Below are 24196 nucleotides of genomic sequence, written 5' to 3' on the forward strand. Positions count from 1 at the left end.
CTCCCGCTTAGTTCTTCTTAGGCCCCTCCCTTCCCTACTGGTTCTCCCCATATCTTTGCTTCTCCAGCCCCCTTAAACTGAACAGACAACTATGCTACTTGAATAAAAATATGTAAATCACTCTCCCCTAACAGAACCAGAAGTTTCTGACCGCGACCAACCATGTGGTCTACTCCTAGTCTCCCCTGTTAGAACGAACACTAAGGGATTCTGTATTAAATTCTCGGTTTACTACCAGCACATGAAAGGGCTGTGCGCCACACTGTCTGCAGAGCTAACCAAGTCTGCAGCTGAGAGAACCCACAGAGAGAAGACAAATATTCAGATTCACACACCCCAGTCTTCAAACTTAAGATTGTCTGGTTTTTTCCAGTGGGCTAACAGCCATCTCTCCAAGGCCTCTGCTCTAGACACTTGCCTGTCCAGGAAAGCCATGGTGGATGGCTTTGCCCAGGGATGCTGAGTACTGACGGACACACCAAAGGCGCTGTAGGGAAGCACAGCGGCACTACATCATCTGTGACCTTGTTCACAGGCCCCAAACCCAAGTCCAGAGCTGGGGGACCCAGAGAGGTGCGGCGCGAGTCGCCAGATGAAGGGCAGGCAGGGAGAGTGAAGATCAAATATTCCAAAGGAATATTTTTGGAGAACAAAACATCAATATTCTGAGTCTTGGCTTAGAAGCTAAGAGATTGCAAGGGCCTTCCACATTCTGGTAACACAAGCTCTGCATCCTGGGGTGAGCGGTTCCTTTCTCTCCCTGACACGCAGAAACATGAAGGACCAGGGCATGGAGAAGATGAGACCGAAGGCGAGGAGGAAGAGGAGGAGGAGGGAGCAGAAGAAGACTTAAGCTCAAGCAGCAGCAGCAGCAGCTCAGAGGACGGCGAAGAGGAGGAGGAGGAGGAAATGATGGGGAGAGGCCAGCGCAGGCAGAGCGGTGCCCAGCGAGCCCAGCTGGAGTGGGATGACTCCACGCTGCCCTACTAGTGCCCGCAGGTCTGCTGCCCAGCCCACGTGTCCCCTCGGTAAAGCCTGACCTGATCTGTGCCCAAGACTAGCTCCCCTGCCTCTGATTTCTATGACGGGTCCGGGGGGAGGGGGGCCTGCGCCCCGTGCCTGGGGCTCTGTTGCTCCCAGCCATGGGGCAGCACCAGGGAGCCCAGCATCATCGTCAGTGGGTACTCGGACCCTGGGCTCACCTAGCTTCCTTTCAGTCCACCTGCCGGTGCCAAACACCACACTGGGGTTTGCAGGGGAGAAGGCCCACCTTGACATCACCACCTCCCCAGGCCCACTGGGCTGAGGCACAGTGCACACCTGACTAGACTCTGTCTCCACCACAACAGCAGATCCTCCCCAGGCTGGCACTTGAGGACGCTGGTAAAACCTCACCCATTAAGGTCCAAGGGCCCCATGCCTGACGGGAAGGCCCTTGTCAACGTGTAGCTGAGTTTCCAGGAAAAGATAGAGTGTGCACATACTCTTCCTCGCTGAGAGAGCCCTTTCCTCTGCTTCTTGCTGAGGCCACAGAATGCTGACATGTCCAGAGCAGAGCCCATCCCCAGCACTGGGCCGGCCTGCCTGTTTGTGAGCACTGGGACCCATTACCTGCCAGGAAGCATTTCTCCCAGGCCCTGCCGGGGGACGACATAGCAGGACTGCAGCTCAGAGCAAGCAGAAGCAAGGGCTGATGGTGGGTGCTCAGGGAGACAGGGTGGGGTGGCTGGGCTCCCCAGGTCAAGGGCAACCCAAGGTCAAGGCGCTCACCACCTCTCCTCCTGGTTCCTGTCTCCTCTTTCACACTATGTTTCCTATAGAGACAACATACCCTTCTCAGACATAGTACAACAAATGTGAGCGCCGTCAGTCCCAGATGAAAGTTTGAGAATTTAACTGCTAGGAATTAGAAGCATATTTGCATTAAAGAAGCTGCTGCTTTCTTCTGTTCATAAAAGGAGGAATGCTTTGAGTAGAGGACAGATAATATCCCCAAACCCTAATTTCTCTTTTTCTTTCTTTAATAAGAAAGACTTTTCCACCTTCATTCTAATATGGACACCCTGTGAAGAGAATTGTTGCTATGGTAACAAGTGGGCAATCTTTTGTGGCCAAGAGAATAGCAGGCAAGAATTAAGACTATTACAAGACTTTCACAAAGCCCTGAGGACATGTTTGTTTCAAATGTCTTGACTTCCTTTTTCTGTCCTCAGTCTGTATGAGCTGTCCTGGTCCTCACACTCCACCCCAATCCCTCCCTTATCTGTTTGGGGGCAAAGGAGGCAATCCCTCGTCCTGTGGCACTCAGGTTCAACACAAAGTTCAGTATCTGCTCCTTGTGTTCCCTGTGCCGTCCATCAGACAGCTCAAGGGGGTGTCCACCCAGTGAGATCAACAGCAGGTCTTTGCAACCTTCTGCCTAGAGAGAGTGAATGGTCTGATGGAGTGCTGCCCATCTCCCAAGGCGTTTTGTGTATCCCCTCACTCTTCTGAACCTCACAACCATCCTGTGAAATACTTGAGTTGTCCAATGTTAGACCTGTCTTGGTGATGAGTGTATTGAGGCCCAGAGATTGTGTATGGCTTAGAGTCGTTCAAAAGTATAGCAAGGTTAGACTTCCCATCCTCCAAGCTTAGTCCAAGGTTCTATTTATGAGCATACTAATAATTCACATAGTGTGCATTTCCCAACACCTACTATGTGCTAGGCTTTCTACCAGTAGCTATAGGAGAGCGCAAAGCTGAATGACACAGGCCACACACAGGACTTGATAGGTGTAGAAAGGACGCTTCTAGAAACTATGGAGAGAGAGAAGTCAAAGACAGACATAGTCACAAACCAGCCTCTACAGGAAAAATTGTGAGTTGGTTGTTTTTTTTTTTGGGTCCAGTCGTGGGGCCTGAACTCTGGGCCTGGGCGCTGTCCCTCAGCTCTTCAGCTCAAGGCTAGCGCTCTACCACTTGAGCCACAGCGCCACTTCCGGCTTTTTTTTTCTTTTTGCTTATGTGGTGCTGAGGAATCGAACCCAGGGCCTCATGCATGCAAGGCAAGCGCTCTACCACTGAGCCACCTTCCCAGCCCCAAAATTGTGAGTTTTTACACCTCCTGTGAATTATCCAAATCACATCCTTCCTTTTTCTCTCAGGCTGGGTTTACACATTTACAAGGAGAAAAATCCATAGGTTTGGCTAAGTCTTAAAAATTTAAAGACTTAAAGAGAGGTTCTTTAGTTGAGCATTTGGAGCTACTGAATTCTCTAAACATTATGGCAGTGAGGGGAACACTTTGTATGTTTAAAACTAATTTGAATGGGGTTTTGATTGCAAATATTTAAATCTAGAATTTATGGGAGCACTTTCTCTCTGCTCTGTCTTCTAGTTTTGATTGGGTAGGGGAAACACTGGCTCGAGCCCTCTGGCTGTCTCTTCTGGGTGCATTTCTTTTTGCTTTGTTGGGTGACCTGTTTAGAGTAACAGAAAGTCTTTTTGAGATCCTTGGGTTGAAGGAGGAATTGGGTGAAAATGGCACTTGGCTGGGCAGCCAGGATGAGTCATCTGAGAAGGCACTGGTGGCTGGACTCATCTGTCTACAGACTTGGTGACCAAGCACCAGAGCCCCTTTCCCTCCACATTGCTGCACGCCAACTGACATGAGGCCCTTGGATATTGGGGCTGGTGATCAGCTGGACTCACTCTTTTCCCAACGCCTGACCATCACCGTGGGTGAGCATGAGGGAGGAGAGGTTAGAAAAGGGGAGTTTCAGCGGGTATCCAGGTGAGTGATTGTAATATCACTTGCCCTCACCAGATGTGAAAAGTGTCACTATTCAGCCTGGCACTCTGAAGCCTGTGTGCTGCTCTCACCCAGATGTCAGTAAAGCAGATTCGGCCATGCGCGGAACAGCTGAGCAGTTCACGGCCTGTCCTGCCAAGTGGATGCCATCAGCCCCGCTATTCAGAGTTTGGAAAAAGATGGGCTAACACCTCAGATGCCACAGAGGAGGCAAAAGAGGAAGCGGAGATTGGAAAGGGCCAGTACAGCATTGCCCCAGTGGACTAAAGCAGCCAATTAGCTGGTGAACCATCATAAAGAATATTTAAAAATACCTCCCATACATTTAGTCAGATGTTGTTCACATCTGACCAAGGCCTGGATGCATTTAGATGGCAAAAATGTCATGTTAGTGGGTTCTCTTTTAGTTATCACTTTCTAGAATCAAACTGTCACCCTACTATGCAGGACTTATAGACCAGCCCATGTCTGGATTTAACTATGGCCACCCCTAACCGACATAGGGACTGTCCAGGAGGAAGAGGCCTCTGCCAAGAAGACATCCTCCCTTCCTCCAAGCCAGGGACCAGCAAACTTTATCTAGAAAGAGCCAGACAGGAAATACTTGGGACTGCGCAGGCCATACGGTCTCTGCTACAAGGAGTCCCATCTGCCCTGTAGTGCGAAGCTACCATAATGTAAAAATATGAATATTCCAATAAAACTTTATTGAGAGACACTGAAAAACAATTTCATATGTCACGAATTTTACTCTTAAAAAAAACTGAAATCACATTGTCCATACAAAAATTAGCAGCCAGCCAGATTTGGTCCAAGGACTGTACTTAGGGATCCCATACCAAAAACAGAAAGCAAACTGCTTCCCCAGTCCTCACGCCACCCACCCACAGGGTTCTGCCTCAAACAGTACAGCAGGAAAATGCCATCATCATCATCATCATGAAACAGTTTTAGAAGTTCATGTTCTAAGAGAGGAACAACAACAAAAAAAAAAAAACCCTGGTTGTTTTTTAATTCAAAAACTCATATAAATATTCCTGAGGCTGCAGGACTTGGATCCAGAGCACTGACTCCACTAAGCAAACGGCGCTGCCCACCAAGCTTTGTGCCTTCTCAGCACCACTCGGTCCATAATGATTTCTAAGCCGGAATGTTCATTATCTCAGACTGGTGTGCATTTCAGCCCTGCTCGATTCATTGCTCTAAAAATGATCCTAAAGACTTGTGACTATTTGAATCAATAGCAACATAATCAGGAGAAAGCCCAGCCCAGCACACTTCAGAATTAGCAGCCTTCTTGGCTGTATGACTCAATGCTGACAAGAAGAAGGGAAAAAAAGCCTTTTATTCACCATCTCCCCATGTAAATTAACTAGATATATTTTTTTAAAGTAATGGAGAAAGTCTAAGTCTCTAAGAGAATTTTCCAGCTAAAAGTAGATGCTATTTCCAGGAGAATTTTCCACCCCCTAGGGACCCCAAAGCCTCTGCAATGAGCTGTGGCAGCTAGGGATGGCACGGGAGGCTGTCTACATCAGACATTTATCGAGGCTGACAAGTTGAAGCCCTTGGCGCAGTTTAATTTTCATGTAACCGCTTCCCGTTGTCCAGCTGTAGGCAAAGCAAATGAGCAGTGGAAGTTTTGAAGTCTACCCCTCAGCATCCTCATTTTCCTGCCTTTATTTGCTTTCGGTGGCTATACTCTCAAGCGCTTGCTATAGTTTTTCACTGGACACACTGAATGGAAAGAGGAAAGTTGTGGATTAGGAGCTGAGCTTGACTCTGTCCCAGGGAGTCAGAGAGAGACAGAAGTCACCACCACCAACACCCCAGAAAGCAATCAGACCATTGTTGTGTGCATCAGTGAACAGATGGGAGTCTGTGTTTGCATTTGTGTTCAATGTAACCCAGCAAGTGCTGGCTGTGCACCTGTGTGTGCACCAGGCCCTGCGCCAGGAGCAGGGGAGGGAAGATGAATGACGCCGGCCCTGCACATGAGGGTTTATAAGCTGTTGCAGTGTTCCCTTTGCAGTAGTGGAGGCTGTTCACAAGCAGTCAGGATGAGTGGGGGCAGAAATCTGTGGAGGGATAATTGCTTTGCAATTTTCCATCCTAAGTCAGACAGTAAGATGTAATCTAAGGGACCTTGACATGCCTCTCTGAGCAGACTAAGAAAAATCTCTAGGGCGTATTTCATGTTTGTCTAAATGTTCCTTAATTATACCTGAGCCTAGTTCAGTTCATCTAGAAAGGAAAACCCTTCCTGTGGGCAGACAGCATGGCTGATGGCTAAGAGTCAGTGAAATAAACTGAAGCTAGCCCAAGTTAAGAAGAGTGACCCAGGTAGATAAGTTAGGACCAAAGGCAAGGCCGGCCTGATGGGAGGGCGCCCCTGTGAGGCCGGCAGGGGCGTAGTCAGAAGCACCTGCGAAGTGTGCTGTGGATCTCTGGTTCTCAAGGCATGGTCTGTAGACAAGCATTACTTATCACCTCAAAACCATCAAAAACATAAATTCTCAGACCTCCACCCAAGCCAGAAACTTGAAATAAGACCCAGAGAGCTATGTGGTAACAAAAACTTATTGAGGTGCAGGCAGAAGCTTGGGTGCCACTAATGTAGAGGAGGAAGAGAGCCTCAGCAGCATTAACAAGGTAATTGATTGCTAGTTCAGTGATGAGAGGACTAACCCAAGAGCACACAACACACACAGGATGTTCACGTTTCCTGAAGCTCCTGTCCCCTGACCAGGCTCCTTAAGAGCCATGCTTTGAGGGGGAGACAGTGATACAGTAGCTCAGCCCCAGACCACTATTAGACCATCTGTCTACTACCTGCATGGTGGCAAGACAGACAGGGCCCTGCAGAAATGAAAAGAAGTTACTCAAGGACACAGCCAGGTCACTGCAGCACTGTCCGTTGTAAAAGGACTCAGTCCAGACGCAAAAGTGGAGGAGAAATGGAGAGCTTTTCTTGGAAGGGCAGTGACTCACATCACTACAAGTGGAAAACCAAAACCCCATGGCAAACCCTCAGCGCCGTCTACAGCATGAGTGAGCCGAGACCTAATTTCTATCCATGAAGTTGTAGGGCTCTACCAAAGAAAGTCCTTACCTCACCTGGCAGACACCTGAGGGCCACCGAGTGCTGTTTTGTGGAGTGAGCTCTGTGAAGGTGCACCAAGTCTGGGAAGGGACTCACAGGTACTTTAGTGCTGAGTCTGTCCTCATCTAAGAACCCTGAGGACAGGTGTCTGAGGATCAAGAGTAAAGGGGGAGACGGAATAAACTCGGTATCTGCTGCTGTGTCTACATCCAGGCTCCCCCCGGCTCAGAGATGAGTCTCTGGTCCTCTCAGAAGACTTGCCTGAGTCCTTGCAGAGTCAACATGAAACCCCCATGGCACCAGCCCCGCTTGGGGCAAGGTCTTCCAAGAGACAGCCCAAGCAACTCCTGAGACAAACACAGACCACACAGAGAACACCATCTCCAAGAATTTACAATATGCTTTTACAAGGAAACACAAATAAGACTCGTCAGTTGTTTGCCTGTGAGAACACATGAAGGAAATCAGATAGAGGAGTTTGTGGTTTTTTACAGCCTGGCCTCTGAGTGCATTCTCAGATGACCTTTTCTCTCCCCAGACTTATGGCAACTTTATGTGTTTCCCTTACTCCAGCCATTCATTACAAAGCCTCAGAGGAACACAGCGGCAGTGAGGACGAGGCAGTTCTGAAGCAGGATGGGTCCTGTGCTCCTTGGCAGGTCTGGACTTGACCTTGGCCTGGGGACCAGGGACTCCGATCCAGCCAGGACACCAGGAGGGATGAGGAGGGAGCCGAGAGCATTGTTGGGAGAGCTGGGCAAAGATAAGACACGCCAGGCAGGTTGGCAGTCAGGCAATGCCAGCCACTTCCGCTGGCCAGAAGCAGGGACCCACCTCATGGATGGAGCCACGGCCTTCCTTTCCCCTTGGGCCCATGTCAGACTGGGGTGGACCCCTACTCCCCACCTCCCCTTGGGGAGTAACTGGTCTACCCCAGCACCAGAGTGCTGAGCTGCATACACAGCATGGGCTTGACAAATGTCCTACTGGATGGAATCCCCGGACATCATCTGCCCTCAAAGAATGGACATAGTTTGAGAGATTAAGATGCCCCAATAGGGAAAAAAGTCTCCATCCTATATCTTAGTAAGTCAGGGCCCATTATAAAACCAGGTGGGGGAGGAGGGGAAGTACAGTGGACAGATGACAGTATTCCTGCTGCCGAATGGAGACAGCACAGGAGCGGCCCTTCCTGTTGTTAGCGGTAGAGAAGAGCCCCTAAGCCTGGAGCATGGGGAAGATGGCCTTGGGGACCCCACTTGCTCCCCCACTGGATCATCACATCCCAGCTGAGAAGCCTGAACCCTAACACGCTAGTGACCTCAGTCTGGTGCCGCTTCTCAGATTTACTGCAGAGGAGATCCATCAACATGAAGTTGGATTCCCAACAGGCTAATAGTGAAAGGAGAACAGTGCAGAGAGTGTGTTGTTAATCACAGCAGTGGAAACGCGGTGGCTTGAATGTCTGTTTGCTTTAATCTTGAAATGAAAATGCACCTCTGTTACCCTTTTACCCAAGCATTTCAGAACAGAAATACACACAAACACACACAGCGAGAGAGGATTCTGGTTTCTTTTTCTATCAATAGAAATGAAACCAGAGGTCAGGTCAATTTGCAGAAGCCGAGAAATCACACCACAGATCTCAGCCCAGCTTTTGCCACCTCTGTGGGAAAGGGTAAGGAAGAGATGAGGTGGACGCACCGGCCTCCAGGAAGAAGGGTTCACAGACCCCCTCAATGTGCACATGCACCCCTGGAGGCCAAAGGTCATCCACCCTGGCCAACATGGAACAAAGGGCCTGGTACCCCCTCACACTCCAGCAGCAAACGTACACACTACAAAGAGCCCTGCTCATTTCACAGCCACACGAGGTGAGAGAAGAAGTTAGACTTGACAAGGAGGAGGTTGTCAAGAAAGAGGATCACTTGGAAAGTTGAGAGGAAGAAGGGAACTCAGTGTTGAAGTGGAAACAGGAAGTTGTATAGGACTAAAAGGAACAACCCCTCACCAAAAAGGAAAAAGAGCACTATTCTCTACTTAAGACTATATTCCAGTTTCCAGGGGATTATGGGTAGGTCTAATCATGTGGCCATCCCAAGTCAGCTTTTGGTCAGGTTGGAGTTGAACCAACTGTGACCAGTAAGTCTTCCTGCTTTGTTCTAGCTTGACCTCAGTGGCTTCCAAAAGAGAGCGGTTCATTCTCTGAGCTTGACAGGCTTAGCAAGAAATTGTATATGCAAGTTGATTGCTTTCAAGGAAATGTGTAATTAGAGCTGGATTTGTCATGTGATTGCATGGGGCATTACAAGGTCCATAAGGAAGAAAGGATGATCTGGTAGGATGCTAGTATGGGAAGTATTGAAGGTAAAACACCAGAAATAGCTCAGAATAGCTGCTAAAGTATGCATGTCATATACTTGTCTATAATGCAGAGTAAGATAAAGGACAGAGGTCAGTGGTCCCAACCCATTTTAAATTCCTTACAAGCACTGGATTTGAAGTCACATACTTGTTTCCTATCACTGTTGTTTGTGCTCGCTCTCCAAACACTGAGTACAGTGCCTGGCACATAGCAGGAGTTTGGCAGACATTTGGAATTTAAAGTCCACCTTGTTCCAATGGCTAGAGACTGGGAAGTATGCCTTTACACCCTCAATTGAATGAGCTACAGAGAAACAGACCAGCCACACACCCTTTTCAGCGGAGAAGTCTCTAGGAAATCAGGGTCCATGCACCCTTCAGCCAGCTGTGGGCCCTGGGTGTGGCTCATGAGTGGTGGTGGAGACAGGACACTGCACCTCTGGGATTGTACACACTGAGGAAACTTCTAAATAACCCAATGCGCTGTCTCTGCAGTGTGGGGGTCTTGGGGATTCTTTCCTCTCATCTCTACCATCCCTTCAACACTTAAGATGCTATTGAACCTCCAGAGTTAAATTTAAAGGTTTTGAGTTCAGCTAGTCTAAAAGGTCTAGGGATTTCTGCTCTCAGCCCCCACCCTTTTTCCAACTCTGGAAACATCACAACACTTGAAGCCTGTGTTAGAACCTACTTCTCTCCAGATGTTCCATCCCAATGTGTGAAGAAGGTCCTGCAGGTCTGCTGGAGCAGCCATACAGTCTGGCCAACAGAGAGGAGTGGCCTCATTGGGCAGAAATGCTCTCTCCATCATTGCTCCTGCTGGATAATCACTAGCAATCTAGTTGGTGGGCCTCAGAGCAATCTCTGAAAACAAATCTACAAAGTCTAAAAATGTATGGACTGGATTACTTTGCTCTTGTCTGTGTGAGTTTGACACAATGCAGGCTTTGGGATATCTCATTGTAAAAGTGAAACATTCATAGAAAATTGAATCTGACTTTAGAAGAGTACATTGTCTCCTCAGTCTATGAGATTGTCCAGCCACAGCAGATCAGAGAACTGTCCTTCCCTCCCCCTCCTTTCCTTTCACCCCTCTCTCCTGCCTGCCTGAGCTGCCATTCCCCAATTCAAACTGGCACAGAGTGAGGGGTACGGGAGTTCATATGTGCGTAAAGAGGCAGGAAGAAAATAAGGGCCACCTCCTGAGTCTTCTGGGCTTCTTCCCATGACTGTGATCTTACTGTGTTCCAATCACAAACTTTAAATTTGTAAGAATGACGGTTCTTGCAGTTTCTGAGTAATTTGTTAAATGCCTATTCAACACAGATATTTATTTTCAACCTTGGCTTGTAAATACCTACAAACTGATTCATGTTGGTAGTCACTGCGACACTTCTGTGAATTGGTCAATAAATATGATTTTAGAATTTCACAGTAAACACGACTTCTGAGTGTTATTGTTCAGACTCAGAAAATTCTCCTCTCTGTCCCTTTTCCCATTTCTCTTTCTTCTCCTCCCTTTTATCTCCTCTCTTCTCCAGTCCTCTTCTCTCTCCCTCCAAACAGTATGATTTTACAAGGAAGAAAATGTTTCCAAATCATTACGGATCTCGGTACTTTGTAACTAGATGCATGGAGACTTTGTACCTTTATACTTCTGCTTCCACATAAAGAGACCTATGCATGCACAGCAAGATAAACTCAGGATTACCCATTTCCATCCATCTCACTCGGGTGCTGTTGAGCCTATCCAGAAATGCATGTCTACATTCTGCAAGTTCCCTGTTTGGTACATGGGAAACCTTTCTGGGAAAGAGCTGGGTGATACATGCATTTCTCCCATTTCCACACTTAACCTCCGGCTAGATGCGGGATCTGTGGCCGTGGCCCCTGGGTCTGTGAGCACCCCAGCCCACCTCACTCAGAGCCCTCCCCTGAGTGTTCTCTCTCCGAAGCAACAAGGAGGCCTCTGAACCCCTCACAGTCAACTGCTTTTCCGCTTCCTTTCCTGCTGCTCCATACACCACCACCGCTGACAGCCACTCAGTTATCCACCATCCTGACACAGGTGCAAAGGCCTCCTTAAGTCTGAGAGAAAATACCCCTCATCAACATGTGCATGAGTGTAAAACACGAGACCTGCAGATGTACTTTGGCATGCATGTGCAGGTGCACACATGCATGCGTGTGCATATGCGTGCGTGCGCATGAGCGCGCGCGCACACACACACACACACACACACACGGTCACTAATCCGTGACCTTCCATTTCAAGGTACCTTAGTGAAACCTCTTACTTGGCATAGCACCAGCAGTATTAGCTCCCTGGAGCTCTCGTTTGCAAGATGGCAATACTGGTTCCTTTCTTAATGGACACAATAACTCAGTGAGATCATTCCTGTCAAATGTGTGCCACTAGATCCAGCTCTGTTGAGCACTCCTTAAATAACAACTGTCACCATTATTCAGCATCCCCTAATAGCACCTAATACGGGTCACACCCTCATCCATTCTGTTATTCTCTAAGTGAATTAATTCACACACTTTTTTGGCCATCCTGAGGTTTCTCTAGAAAATTCTCTATTGGTGCCCTCCTCTTCATCTACTCAATAAACTTTTTTGTCAGGAAGACAAAGAAAGGAAAGGGCAGGGAGATGTGTAGATTTGCTTATGTGGGCTGGATCTCACTGGCATTTATCAACTTAACTGTTAGTAATTCCATGAGGAGCAAATTGGGTTTTTTTGGTTTTTTTTTTGTCAGATATGGGGCTTGAACTCAGGGCCTGGGTGCTGTCCTTGAGCTTTTTTGCTCAAGGCTAGGGCTCTAACACTTTGAGCCACAGCTCCACTTATGGTTTCCTGGTGGTTCATTGGGGATAGGAGTCTCACAATTTTCCTGCCAGGCAGGCTTCGAAGCATGATTCTCAGATCTCAGCATGAGTAGGTAGTATTATAGGCGTGAGCCACTGGCACCCAGCTTAGAGCTTACCTTTATCCCTGTTATATAAATGAAGAAACTGAGTCCAGAGAGACCAAGGTAGTGAGTCCAAGGTTACTAGGTTGGCGAGAAGCACGGCCCAGCTCTTTGCAGATGTGGTGCTCAGAATGGTAGGCCAGTTCTGCTGAGACAAAGGCCTGCCCACACCTGAGGGAGTAACCAGCCAGGGAGAGTTGAGAGTTGCTTTAAAATAGCAGTGTGTGCCAGCTGTCAGAGCCAGTGGCAAGTGCTGTTTTCATTTTTATCAACTTGAGTCAAAACCAGTCCCAAAACTCACACCAGATAGGAACTGAAAAGCTCTGGGTAGACAATTCCAATTCCAAAATTAAAAGGAGTGTTTTAAAAAATGTAAAAGACTAAACACCAGCAGGAGAGCAAATTATGTGAAAATAATCAAGAAACAAGCACAGGTAAGAGTCCTCCCTGGACACTACGGCAGCAGACAGACAGGCCTCCGTCTCCAAACGCAGCCATGCCTTCAGACACAGGGCCACGTGGAGCCTTCATCCCTTCGCTTCACTAGCCATTGTCCAGAATGTCCCACAAAGTCCTTACTCAGTGTCTCCTGGGAACTACGTGTTTATCCCTTGTGCTAAGCACCAGGTCCCTGCTGTCAGTGGGTTCACAGGATAGTGGAGAGAAATAATAAATTCCAAATGATCTCAGAGGTGTAGAGTTGAGATTATGAAGAGCCTACAACATAGGGACATCTGCAGGCAGAGAAGCTATGCAAGGAAGGACACTGCAACCAGAAAAGTCAATGTTTTCTCAAAGAAGTGATGAGCAAGCTGGTGAGGGGCAGGGAGGACAGAATACACAGGACAGACACAGAGAGGGGAGGAGAGACGTAAGAGAGGAAGAGATGAGAAGAGAGGGGTGGGGGAGGAAAGGAGGGAGACAGAGACTGAGAGGGACGGGGAGGAGGATAGGGAGAAAGACACAGAGACACAGAAGGAGAGGGAGACAGATCAGGGAGTGGTTGTATGGCTGTACCGATGATTGCTCTTAACTGCAAATGAGAAAGCTACTTCAGCCAGCTAGAGGTCCTGAGCTTCTAGAAGCATCTCTACCAGGAGAATGGGCTCCTGCTCTGGAAAGATCTTTGCCTTTCCTTCCTCTTTTCTTCCTCCAAGACTTTCACTGCGACCTCCACCTGGGCTTCCTCCCATCGGCCATGTCTCTGCTGGGACAAGCCCCAGAAGGAGCACCGTGGTGACAAGGAGTGGGGAGACCACGAGTCCACATGGGCTCATGTTTTGTCACTAAAGGCTGTGCCGTTGCTGGGCGCTGGTGGCTCACACCTGTCATCCTAGCTACTCAGGAGGCTGAGATTTGAGGATCGCGGTTCAGAGCCAGCCCAGGCAGGAAAGTCCGTGAAACTCTAATCTCCAATAAACCACCAGAAAACTGGAAGTGGTGCTATAGCTCAAGTGGTAGAGTGCTAGCCTTGAGCTGAAGAGCTGAGGGACAGCGCCCAGACCCAGAGTTCAAGCCCCACGACCAACAAAAATAAAGACTGTGCTGCTCTCCTGCTTGAGATCCAAATGGGTTCCCGAACCTCAAGTCTACATAGCTCCTCTCCAAGTACAGCTACCTTCTATTGCCCAATACCTCCTAATACCTCCACATTGCCTCCTACATCCAGCAGACTCACACCCACCACTCTCGCCTAACCTGTAGGGAACTCTGCCACCCTGAGCTCATTCATGCTCTCTTCAGGCTCAGCTAGGCACCTGGTAGGAAACATGATCGCAAAAAGTGGGCTAGCTACCCGAGAAATGTAGCTATATTCATCTCCAACACAAGTGATGGACAGCCCCATTTCCTCTGACAAGACATTTAAAAATGAAAAAAATATATATATATGTATATATATACATATACATATATGTATATACATATATATACATATATGTATATATATGTGTATATATATGTGTATATATGTGTGTATATATATGTGTGTGTGTGTGTGTGTGTGTGTGTATATATATATATATATATATATATATATAATCAGCCGGGCACCAGTGGCTCATGCCTGAAATCCTAGCTACTCAGGAGGCTGAAATCTGAGAGTCACGCTTCAAAGCCAGCCCAGGCAAGAAAAGTCCATGAGACTCTTATCTCCAATTAACTACCAGAAAACTGGAAGTGGCGCTGTGGCTCAAGTGGTAGAACAGTAGCTTTGAGTGAAGAGCTGAGGGACAGTGCCCAGGCCCAGAGTTCAAGCTCCACGACCAACAAAAAACAAAAAACAAAAGTATCAGCTTTGTCATTGGTGGAAGAGCGCTTTGATTGATGAAGGATGTCCATGCACACACGCACACACCTCCCTCTCCACAGCAGCTGGAATCCCGCCAGCCAAGCCCCCTTCTTTCTAACACACTCTGCCCTGCACACAAGCTGAAGCTGCTTCTGCCACTGGAAGCAGCTTCCACGCCAAAGTCATGTGTGATGACAGGGCAGACAGGAGGACACGCAGTTATGTGGACGTCTCCGACTAGGAGTGCTGATGGAGGATTTCACAGATGGGCGACTCTATGTTCAGCATGCCTAGAACAATTCTGCTGCCAGATTTTCTCAACTCATTCAGGAGCAGGAAAGTAAATGTCTTGTCCAGACTCGAGGATACAGGTGGTGTCAATGCCTGTCTCCCTAGGCCTACTGAAGAATATGTGATTCTAGTGCCAAAATAAACTCAGGGGAACGGGGTTTGGGGCTATGTGCTGGCTGAAGGGTGCCCTCAAGTTAGCTGGGGCTAGGTCAGCAGCCTGGCCTGCATGGGCAGCCTGCAGTACGGGCAAGCTGGTCCTCTGAAATGACATCCGTGGGGGAGGGGGATCCGGTCTGTGCACAGTGAAAATCTTCACCCACGCAGATGGCTTTGAATGCCTTCCCCTCTGACATCAACGGCCCCTGGGGAAAGGCAGAGCTGATGAGCCCAGGAGGGACCTGCCCACTCAGGAGAGCACGGCCATTTCTGTGCACAACATATGGCCAAACAATTTATATTCTAGGGGATAAAAATGATTTCTCTCAAACTGGATCTGTTTTAGGTAAAAATTGGGCACTTTATAAACACCCCAAAGTCATAGAGCTCTGACTTCCAGAACTTCTGTTTTCACTATTATACCTATGAGGGAAGTGGAGGAGGGCAGTGGAGGAAATGAAAAAAGGGAGAGGAGAGTGAAAGAGGAGACGAGAGAAAGGGAGAGAAAAAAAAAGGAGGAAGTGAAAAGAGAAGGAAAGAGGAGAGAGAGAAAGAGGGGGGAGGGGAAGAAGAAATGAACAGAAGTCCCTGCCTCCCACTGGCAGCGCTGGTCCCATGCTCAGGCTGCGTATTCAACAGGGCTGGGGTGGCTCTCCTAGTCCTCCTATCTGGGGGCTCGGGACATTGTTAAAGGTGTTTTTTTTTTTTCTCCTGGGCACATTTAAATGGACCTGGGGGCACTGATATAATGGCTTTCTTCAAACGGCACCTCTCCAAGTGCTACCTGAGTACTGTCTCTGTGGAGTTCTCTCAACAGCCCATGAGATGTGTCAGTGATGCCAGGGACTCGCCCCATGGCAGGTGGCTACCAAAACAGTTAGTCACCTCCCCCCGCGGTATAACCCCTGCGTTCACTGTATTTGATGTTGGTATAATTTGTGGAGGGGAAGGGAAAAAACAAATCGTTTAAATAGGGATACAGGTGGACCCGTTGCAACAATGAGATGTACAAGTTGTTATGTCCAAAAATGAACTTTACAACTTTGGTGTGGGGGGGGATGATTGGGTAGGGGGAATGGGAAGGGATGGGAAGGGGAAACAGGGGAGGAGGCTACAATGCTCATTATCTTGCCCATGTAATTGTAACCCCTCTGTACAGTATTTTCACACACAAAAAAAGATGTGCTGAGTACATTTCTTGTCGAGAAATGTACTCATTGCTTTACTCATGTAACTGTAACCCCTCTGTACAGCATCTTTACAATAAAATAAAATTTTTAAAAAGGAACAAAACAGTCAGTCAGGCCTGTGGTTGACACCGTTCTTCTCATCATAAGGTTCAGGGGTGACACCCAGCCATGAGAGACTGAACCCGTGCTGGGAGGAGAAGTCCAACACCCACTGCCGCCTTGCTTCCCAGTGGGGACCACCCAGCAGCGCCTAGAATGGTAGAGAACTCCAGGCTAGTTTAGAACCCCCTCTCTCACCCTCTCCTCTTCCTCCTTCTCTTCCTCCTCTTTCTCCTTTCTCTTCTTCCTCCTGCCTTTCTTCCTCTTTCTCTGCCTCCTCTTCCCCTTCTTCCTTTTTCTCTTCTACCTTCTCATCTTCTTTGTCCTCCTACATCTTCCCCATTCTCTTCTTCTTCCTTCTCCTTTTTCTCCTCTTCCTCTGCCTCTTCCCCTTCTTCCTCTTTTTTCTCTTCCTCCCCTTCCTCTTTCTCCTCATCTTCCTCCAAATCCTCCTTCTCCTGCTCATCTTCCTCCTCCTCCTCCTCCTGTGCATCCACTGCTGCTCTGCCTTTTGAGGCCCCAGATTCATGGCTGCTGGTGCTGAGGCCTGAGCTCAGCTCTCCAGGGACCACGTTAGAGGAGCTCAGTGACTCGGGGCCTCCACTCTAAATTCCTATTAGGCACTCTAGGTTTAATAGTGGCTATTAATACAAATTATGCTTCATTAAGCATGAAGCTAAGGAGAAAGAGGCTCGAAGGCTCCCGTTCAATGTAGAGCTGAAGGACAAACAGAACAGCTATTTTTAATCGTGGCAATGTCAATGGGGAGAAAGCAGCTCCACAGCCTGGGCCTGTTGCTTGTTTTCAGCTCAGTATGTGACAGAGGTACACTGGTGCCATTCCCATCCTTAGGGACCATATGGCCGGGAACCTTTCCCCTTCCCCATCTTCATCCTACAGAACCAGATGGGCACACAGAAGGAGAAGCTCTCAATTAGTTCCCCAATCTCTGCAGTGACTTTAGCTCTACCACTAGGAGGGACCCCACACAAGGGAGTATGCATGACTGTGTTTCAATAAAACTTTATTTATAAAAAGCCAGCATCCACATCCACAGACCATTATCTTCTCGTTCTTTCTGATTCAAATTTTTGCTTCAACATAGATGCTCTTACAATGAGTATATCCTTAATTTTTTACCATCATCTTTACAACTCTTTATATCTGCAAAACCAGCTTCCTTCCGTGTGTGTGTGTGTGTGTGTGTGTGTGTGTGTGTGTGTGTGTGTGTGTGTGTGTGTGTGTGTGTGTGTGTGTGTGTGTGTGTGTGTGTGTGTGTGTGTGTGTGTGTGTGTGTGTGTGTGTGTGTGTGTGTGTATCTGTCTGTCTGTCTGTCTCTGTGATTCCATTACTTAGTCTAGGTTGGCTGAATTTACTTGGTGGCTCCACGGGGCTGAATCAAGCCTCTATCACAGTCATGGGGATGCAGATTACAGCAAGCACTTCCCTCAGTAATCTGTTTGCATGCTTTATAACCTATTATGTAATACAAGATCATTTTCACTTGTTCAAAGAATTTGACAATGCAGGTACAACAGTGAGCTTTGCGAATGAAATGCCTTGAGTTTATTCATGCATTAGGCTAGATATCTGTTCAGCTAAGATTCAGTCCCTCCTCTTCCCCCTTTTGAGAAGCCCTCTTCCCTCAGGTGGAAGCAGTTTCTTTGGCCAACAGGGCATTAGAAAATATTAGTGAAAGAAGAGCTTAAAGTGACAGCATTGGATTTTTTCTACCATAAAAAGAAAGACTAATCCAATTGTATCATGCATCAACAAAAGGTATTGTTTAAAAGAATACTTAATAAAATTTGTTGGGGAAAAGAAAAAGATGTCTAGGTCACATGCAAAACTAGCTGCCAACTACAGGGTGATAAATCCCTTGGTGGAGAGGGAGAAGAGGCTTTTGCTCCTGAACAGAACTACAAGTTAGCATGTAACTTTACAACAGCGGGGCTCTACTACATTGTAAACAGCAAGGTCAAACACAGATTCATTCTCTCAGATAATTACTCCTTCCTTGGGGCTATTAAACATTAAGAGGACATCTGCCCCTTAATGGTTTGCCTTAAGTCATCTTTCTTCATGAACCTCAGAGCAACACAATAACCAGAGAGAAAGGTCTACAGAGGAAACGCAGTGACTGACACACAAGTGCTTGGGGAATTCTTAGGAACAGCAGGCCCGTTGATTGGCATGTCAATAATGAACTACATGCTGGCTGCTCCCCATTACTTCAGTTTCTCCACTGTGTGGCAGGGGCAGAAACCCTACAGTGATGGTAGACTCAGCTCATTATGGTGAACTGGCTTGAGCTAAGAGCAGTTGAAACGTTCACAACTCCACTCTATTCCTTAACCTTGAGGCCACCAAGGAGGCTTCAGAAGGTCCAGATAGGGTAAGATGAACGGCCAAGGTTTCCATGGCTTCACTATGACTAACAGGATGGCACTGGAACAGTAACGCAGATGATCACAAAGACTTTCACTTTTCCTAGTAGTGTAGTATCTTTAGATGTATACAAATTTCTCCCTATTATCGTAACACTCTTCAAAAACACAAAAACTGGGTTCTCAGCCAGGCATTGCTGGCCCACGCCTGTAATCCTTGCTATTCAGGAGGCTAAGATCTAAGGATCACAGTTCAAAGCCAGCCCACCAGCAAAAGCTCATAAGACTCATTTCCTAATTAAGCACCAAAACACCAGAAGTGGAGCTGTGGCTCAAGCAGTAAGAGTATCAGCCTTGAACAAAAATGCTAGGGGACACACTCAGGCCTGAGGTCATATCCTATTTTCAACACAACCCCCCTGGAAACATCCAACAACTGGGTAAAGTTAAATGCATCTAGAATTATCTTGGTACATGGATATAAAACCCAAAATGATAGAAGGGAATGCCGGAAAACTTCCATCATTTCCCACAATTTTACACAACTCTTACATTTCTTTTACTCAACAAACTGGAGGGCAGGGGTTGGTCAGTTTTACTGCAAAGAGTCAGATGATAACCATGTGGGGCTGGGTGCCATAAGATCTCTGTTGTAATTCCTGGTCTCTGGCACAGGAGCAGCCGCAGACAATATACAAACAACTGGATGTGGCTATAGTCCAATCACTTACAAGAGAAGATGCCAGGCTACATTTGGCCTGTGGGCCCTATTTGGCCACTCTAGCAGGCTCCCTAAACAAACTGACACATGTCCCCTCCCCACTGTTGGAGAGCTGGATGCCTCCTTCCACACCCCTCAGCACTTATGACCTTAAAGCCAAGCAAACTATTGATTTACCTTTGCCAGCACCTGCTGTCTGTGTGAGCCGTCATTTACTGCAATTAGCATCACAGACCCCTCTGGTTGGCAGTAATGGGAGAGCCACACAGGGTCACACCTCCATGTTGGACCTGTGGCAGCTGACAACCTGCTGCTGTAGTAGTAGAGACTAACAGCTCTAAGTCCTAATTACAAGGAGAGCAAACCCCCAGATGATGGCTTACAAGGCTTAGATGAAAAGGAGAGGAGGCCACATGCTGGGTGCTTGCTGGACTTACAAAGGAATTTTGGCACTGAGCTAGTCTTTGACCAGCCCCAAACCAGACCAGTGGCCAAGTATATCAGCAGGGCCATGAAGGTACAGATGGTCAGGCTGAGATGAGGCTGAGAACCATCAAGACGCTGAACAGCTCAAATTCAGCCCCACATGTATGGGCAGGAACAATGACAGAGCAGCTACCCCAGAAGGCGAAGGCCTGGGCCCCCTTCTTTTTGAACATCAGATGACAGCAGAAACTCTCTGCCTAGTGCAGCGGGGTGCAGGCAGGAGCTGAGTAACAATCCCGCCAGGAAAAGCTCTTCTGTGAGCTGTTGAGAACAGACGTTTTTCTCTTTGGAACAAGAATCTTTGAGATGTTGGATCAAGCCCTTGGAAAACTACTAGAAAGTCAACTATACAGAAAGTTGTTCGTGTATAGAAGAAAAATGGAGAAATGGCTTCTAAAAAGAAAAGTTTTCAAAGAAAGGCTTTGAAACAACTCAATCTCTGCTCCAAACCTGGACAAATCAGCCTAGGAAAATGAACAATATCACACAGCTCTTTGTGTGCTGTCCATGGAAGAGAAATAGGTGAGACCATCCATTCCCCCAGTTACCTCCCCCCTTACACACATACACACACACACACACACACACACACACACACACACACACACACACACACACAAAGCACACACACAAAGCACATGTGCTCAATGCCTACGCAATGTACCTAACAATGACACATAGCCAATAGAAAGCTCTGTAGGGTCAAGGTAATGATATCACACCCCCATAAATTCTAAGAATTAAGTCATACTCCACTTCATTATAATAATAATAACAACTATAATAACCAAGATTAAATACTAGTATTCTCTACAACTTCTATCATAAAGATCAAGCAAAGATTAAAAAATAAAACTTACGGGTCTGGAGACTGATCTTGAAATTCATGTAGAGGAATCTCCCGGGTGGGCAGAATCTGCCACAGCAGTGTGAATAAGCAGGATGGGCAGAAGTTCCTGTTCGAGCTGAGTGCACGTCCAGTGACCAGTGTTTATTCGTGTCATTGCTTTGAGTGTCATCAGTGTTTCACATACCTGGAAGTTCAGGAGGTGACAGTTTCTCCTTGGCACTCTGGTCCTCTTCCTTCAAGCCAGATGACACTCATGAGTTGTCCGTGTTTGGTCCTTTGCTGGTTTCATGGCTCATCTCCTGTCATTTAAGACACAAACGGGATAAGAGAAGTAAATCAGAAGCCTCACTTTCCTCTAATCAGAACACACGGTAATGGCAGACAAAATATGTAACAAACGGGTAATATCGTAGCCAGCTTCCACATGAAAACAAATCTGAATTGGTGGGGAGAGAGTGAAAGTGTGGCCTTGCCTCGCTCTGCATCAACCCAGGACGTGAGAGCTGCGTGTCTGCAGCACAGTGGATGGGGACCCTAGGTGCAGGCCAAGTGTTTGTGGGAAAGGCTTCTATTTCATGCCATGTCTTCCTTCTGCCCTAGGATGCTGCTGTACATGACAGGATTTGAAGCTGAGTCCATCTCTGACAACTATCTAGGAAGAAGAGACACTGAGTTGAGTCCTGTCACTGCTGGACCCCTCGTGGAGTGCTGGAACCCTCTGCTGGAACAAAGGTCAGTAAAAGCTATGCACTGTTCGTTTTGTTCCTCCTTAAATGAAGCATAATATCAAATATGGTGTGTGTGTGTGTGTGTGTGTGTGTGTGTGTGTGTGTGTGTGTGTGTGTGTGTGTGTGTGTGTGTGTGTGTGTGTGTGTGTGTGTGTGTGTGTGTGTGTGTGTGTGTGTGTGTGTGTGTGTGTGTGTGTGTGTGTGTGTGTGTGTGTGTGTGTGTGTGTGTGTTACAATTCCTTCTCCCTCAAGATCAGGCCACAAACCAAAATTCCAACGCAGATCCTGGGGCTTGAATTCAGGACCTGGGCACTGTCTCTGAGCCTTTTTTGCTCAAGACTAGTGCTCTACCACCAGGCTATTTTAGTACTTTACTGGGGATAAGAGTCTAACAGACTATCCTGATCAGGCTGGCTTCAAACAGACTCGCAGATCAGCCTCCTGAGTAGCTACAATTACAAGCATGAACTATTGGCACCGAGCTAGAAGAAAGTTTTTTTTGGAAGTTCTTGGGCTTGAACTCTGGGCCTGTGCTCTGTCCCTGAGCTTTTGTGCTCAAAGTTAGTGCATTAACATTTGAGCCACAGTTCCATTTCTGGCTTTTTTTGCAGTTTAAAAGAGGTAAGAGTCTCATGGACTTTCCTGCCTGACCTAGCTTCAAATTGTCATCCTTAGATCTCAGCCTCTTGAGTAGCTAGGATTACAAAGAAGATACTTTTAAAACAAACCCAAAGACAAGGAGAAACCCACAAGAATGCTTTTCACTGTTGGTGATACCAAGTAAAGAGAACAACCTAGTTTTCCCTATCTGGAAAAAATAATTGGGCATTTACCTATAATAAAATGAAATTCTAAAAGAGGAATGAAAATGGATTGATTTTTCTACAGCAACATGGATAAATTATAAAACACTACGTAGAAAAAAGTAAACAACAGAAGCAGGAATACAACACAGAACCATTTATGCAAATTAAACCACAAACTGTACTACATCTTTTTAAGAATAAACTTGTCGGAATAAACACATGGAAGGTAGATGTGAAGGAACTCATAAAACAGTCCAGAATGAGTAACTTGTGAAATAAAGGGGAAACTTGAAATATAATAGAGTCTTTAGATCCAAGGGGGGGGGGGGGGAGAGAGAGAGAGAGAGAGAGAGAGAATACTGTGTTTTGAGCTGAGATTTATAACCAAATGAATCTGAGCACTTGCATCTTTTTTTTTAACTTGAAATGAAATTTCAACCCCTGAGACAGATCAGTGGTGGACATTGATCTGCTGAGATTCCAGGTGAAAGTTTCCATGGAGCTCTGTCACATGCACCCAAACAAGTATGTTGCAGAGCTACAGTCTAGGGGTTTTTGTGAGCCACGCTGACCCCTGTACTTGCCCCATCCCTCCTTTCAAGTGTGTTATGTGCCACTGCTGCCGAGATGTAGTTATATACCCAGTACTTCAAACACTGACCCAAAGAGACTTTAAAAATCTGACACTCAGACTCGGCTCATCTGCGCGCACGCGCGCGCGAGCACACACGCACGCACGCGCACACACACACACGCGCGCGCGCACACACGCGCGCGCGCGCGTGACCTATCACACCCTGTCCTGAGGTTCTCTGTCTACTGAAACAGTCAAGGGATGGTGCACCCCTCTCTGTCTGGCACTACTACAAGGCGTTGCCTACCTGCATCAAATCACAGTCAAGTTAGAAAGAGAGCAAGAAGACATGTTGCTTTTCGAGTAAATTTGCACAGAGATGTTGCACTCTGGTTTGGATGAGGAACTGCTAGCTTCAACTTTTGTCTCCCATCAAAAGGGATACAACCAATGCCAATGTCTGTAAAGATCCTGAGGAAAAATAGTAAAGGCAGAGAAACTGTTCTATCTATCTGTCTGTCTGTCTGTCTATCACCTCTATTACCTCTCTAGCATCTCTCAAACAGATAAGACGTAGAAGTAGATAGACTTGAGTTAGATATTAATGTATCTGTCTTGTCTATTACCTTTCATCCACATATACATGTGTGTATATGTGCAAAATGGTGCCCCAAATTCCACGCCAGCCCTTCAAGAAGCTAAGCTAAACCAGGTGATAGGCTTGTACCTGAGACAGGCTTTCTTTCTGGGGCTCAATTCTGCAAAATAATCCCACAAGGAAACCTCCAAAAATAAGAGGAAAGGAATTTCTAACACCAACAACAGTTTCCCTTTTTAGCCTCCCCACGCCTGTCCTGAGTGAAGCAATTTCTAAGCAGAAAGACATCCTGACCTTTACAGACAGACATGCAACCCAGGCAAGGGGATGAAACTCAGTTGTACACTGAATTTCCCAGTGATTTTTGCCACTTAAGATCCCAAGAACAAGCCCTCTGATAATGACCATTCGACTTCATTTCTCAGCGTCCTGGCCATGGCTGTGTATTTAATGAATTTGCCGCCCAAGTATTTCCACTAGTTGGCATTGAGGGCCTGTGTCTACTAGAATAGAGATTTCCCTGGAAGGGCCTGTACTTAAATGGCTCTAACCTTCCTACATCCGCTCCTCTATCGCCTCGCTTCCTGGTTCTCTGTTCCCTGTGCCTCCAGGTCACCGACCTGAGACAAACCTCAGTGCTCTGGATTGGCTGTAAAATGTGTGCAAAAACAATGGTGGACACTTCATGATGAATAGTCTTGTTTGCCTCCTTGGAAGCTCGAATAGTTTTTGAGGAATTACTTAACTAGAGTCCCACGGAGATCTGTGCTGAGATCTATTTTCCCT

The 24196-nt window shown here is 47.1% G+C and overlaps 1 protein-coding gene and 1 long non-coding RNA gene across 6 annotated transcripts in view; one reads left to right on the plus strand and one right to left on the minus strand.

Moving 5' to 3' along the window:
- The window catches only part of Clstn2 (calsyntenin 2), a 355004-nt gene extending 344161 nt beyond the window's left edge, over window positions 1-10843 (plus strand). For 2 of the 3 annotated variants that reach the window (XM_070005522.1, XM_070005520.1), the window contains exon 17: window positions 772-10843. In XM_070005522.1, the coding sequence (XP_069861623.1) occupies window positions 772-990 (219 nt within the window). In that variant the 3' untranslated portion in view covers window positions 991-10843. The remainder of the gene's footprint in view (window positions 1-771) is intronic. The other variant, XM_070005521.1, reaches the window with a different exon arrangement.
- The window catches only part of LOC138816027 (uncharacterized), a 138646-nt gene that overhangs the window by 20340 nt on the left and 94110 nt on the right, over window positions 1-24196 (minus strand). For all 3 annotated transcript variants that reach the window (XR_011368542.1, XR_011368541.1, XR_011368540.1), the window contains one exon: window positions 20889-21003. This is a non-coding gene — a long non-coding RNA (uncharacterized lncRNA). The remainder of the gene's footprint in view (window positions 1-20888; window positions 21004-24196) is intronic.

The sequence above is a fragment of the Dipodomys merriami genome, unplaced genomic scaffold, assembly GCF_024711535.1.
Source record: "Dipodomys merriami isolate MVZ:Mamm:240054 unplaced genomic scaffold, mDipMer1.0.p SCAF_68, whole genome shotgun sequence".
Taxonomy (NCBI): Eukaryota; Metazoa; Chordata; class Mammalia; order Rodentia; family Heteromyidae; genus Dipodomys; species Dipodomys merriami.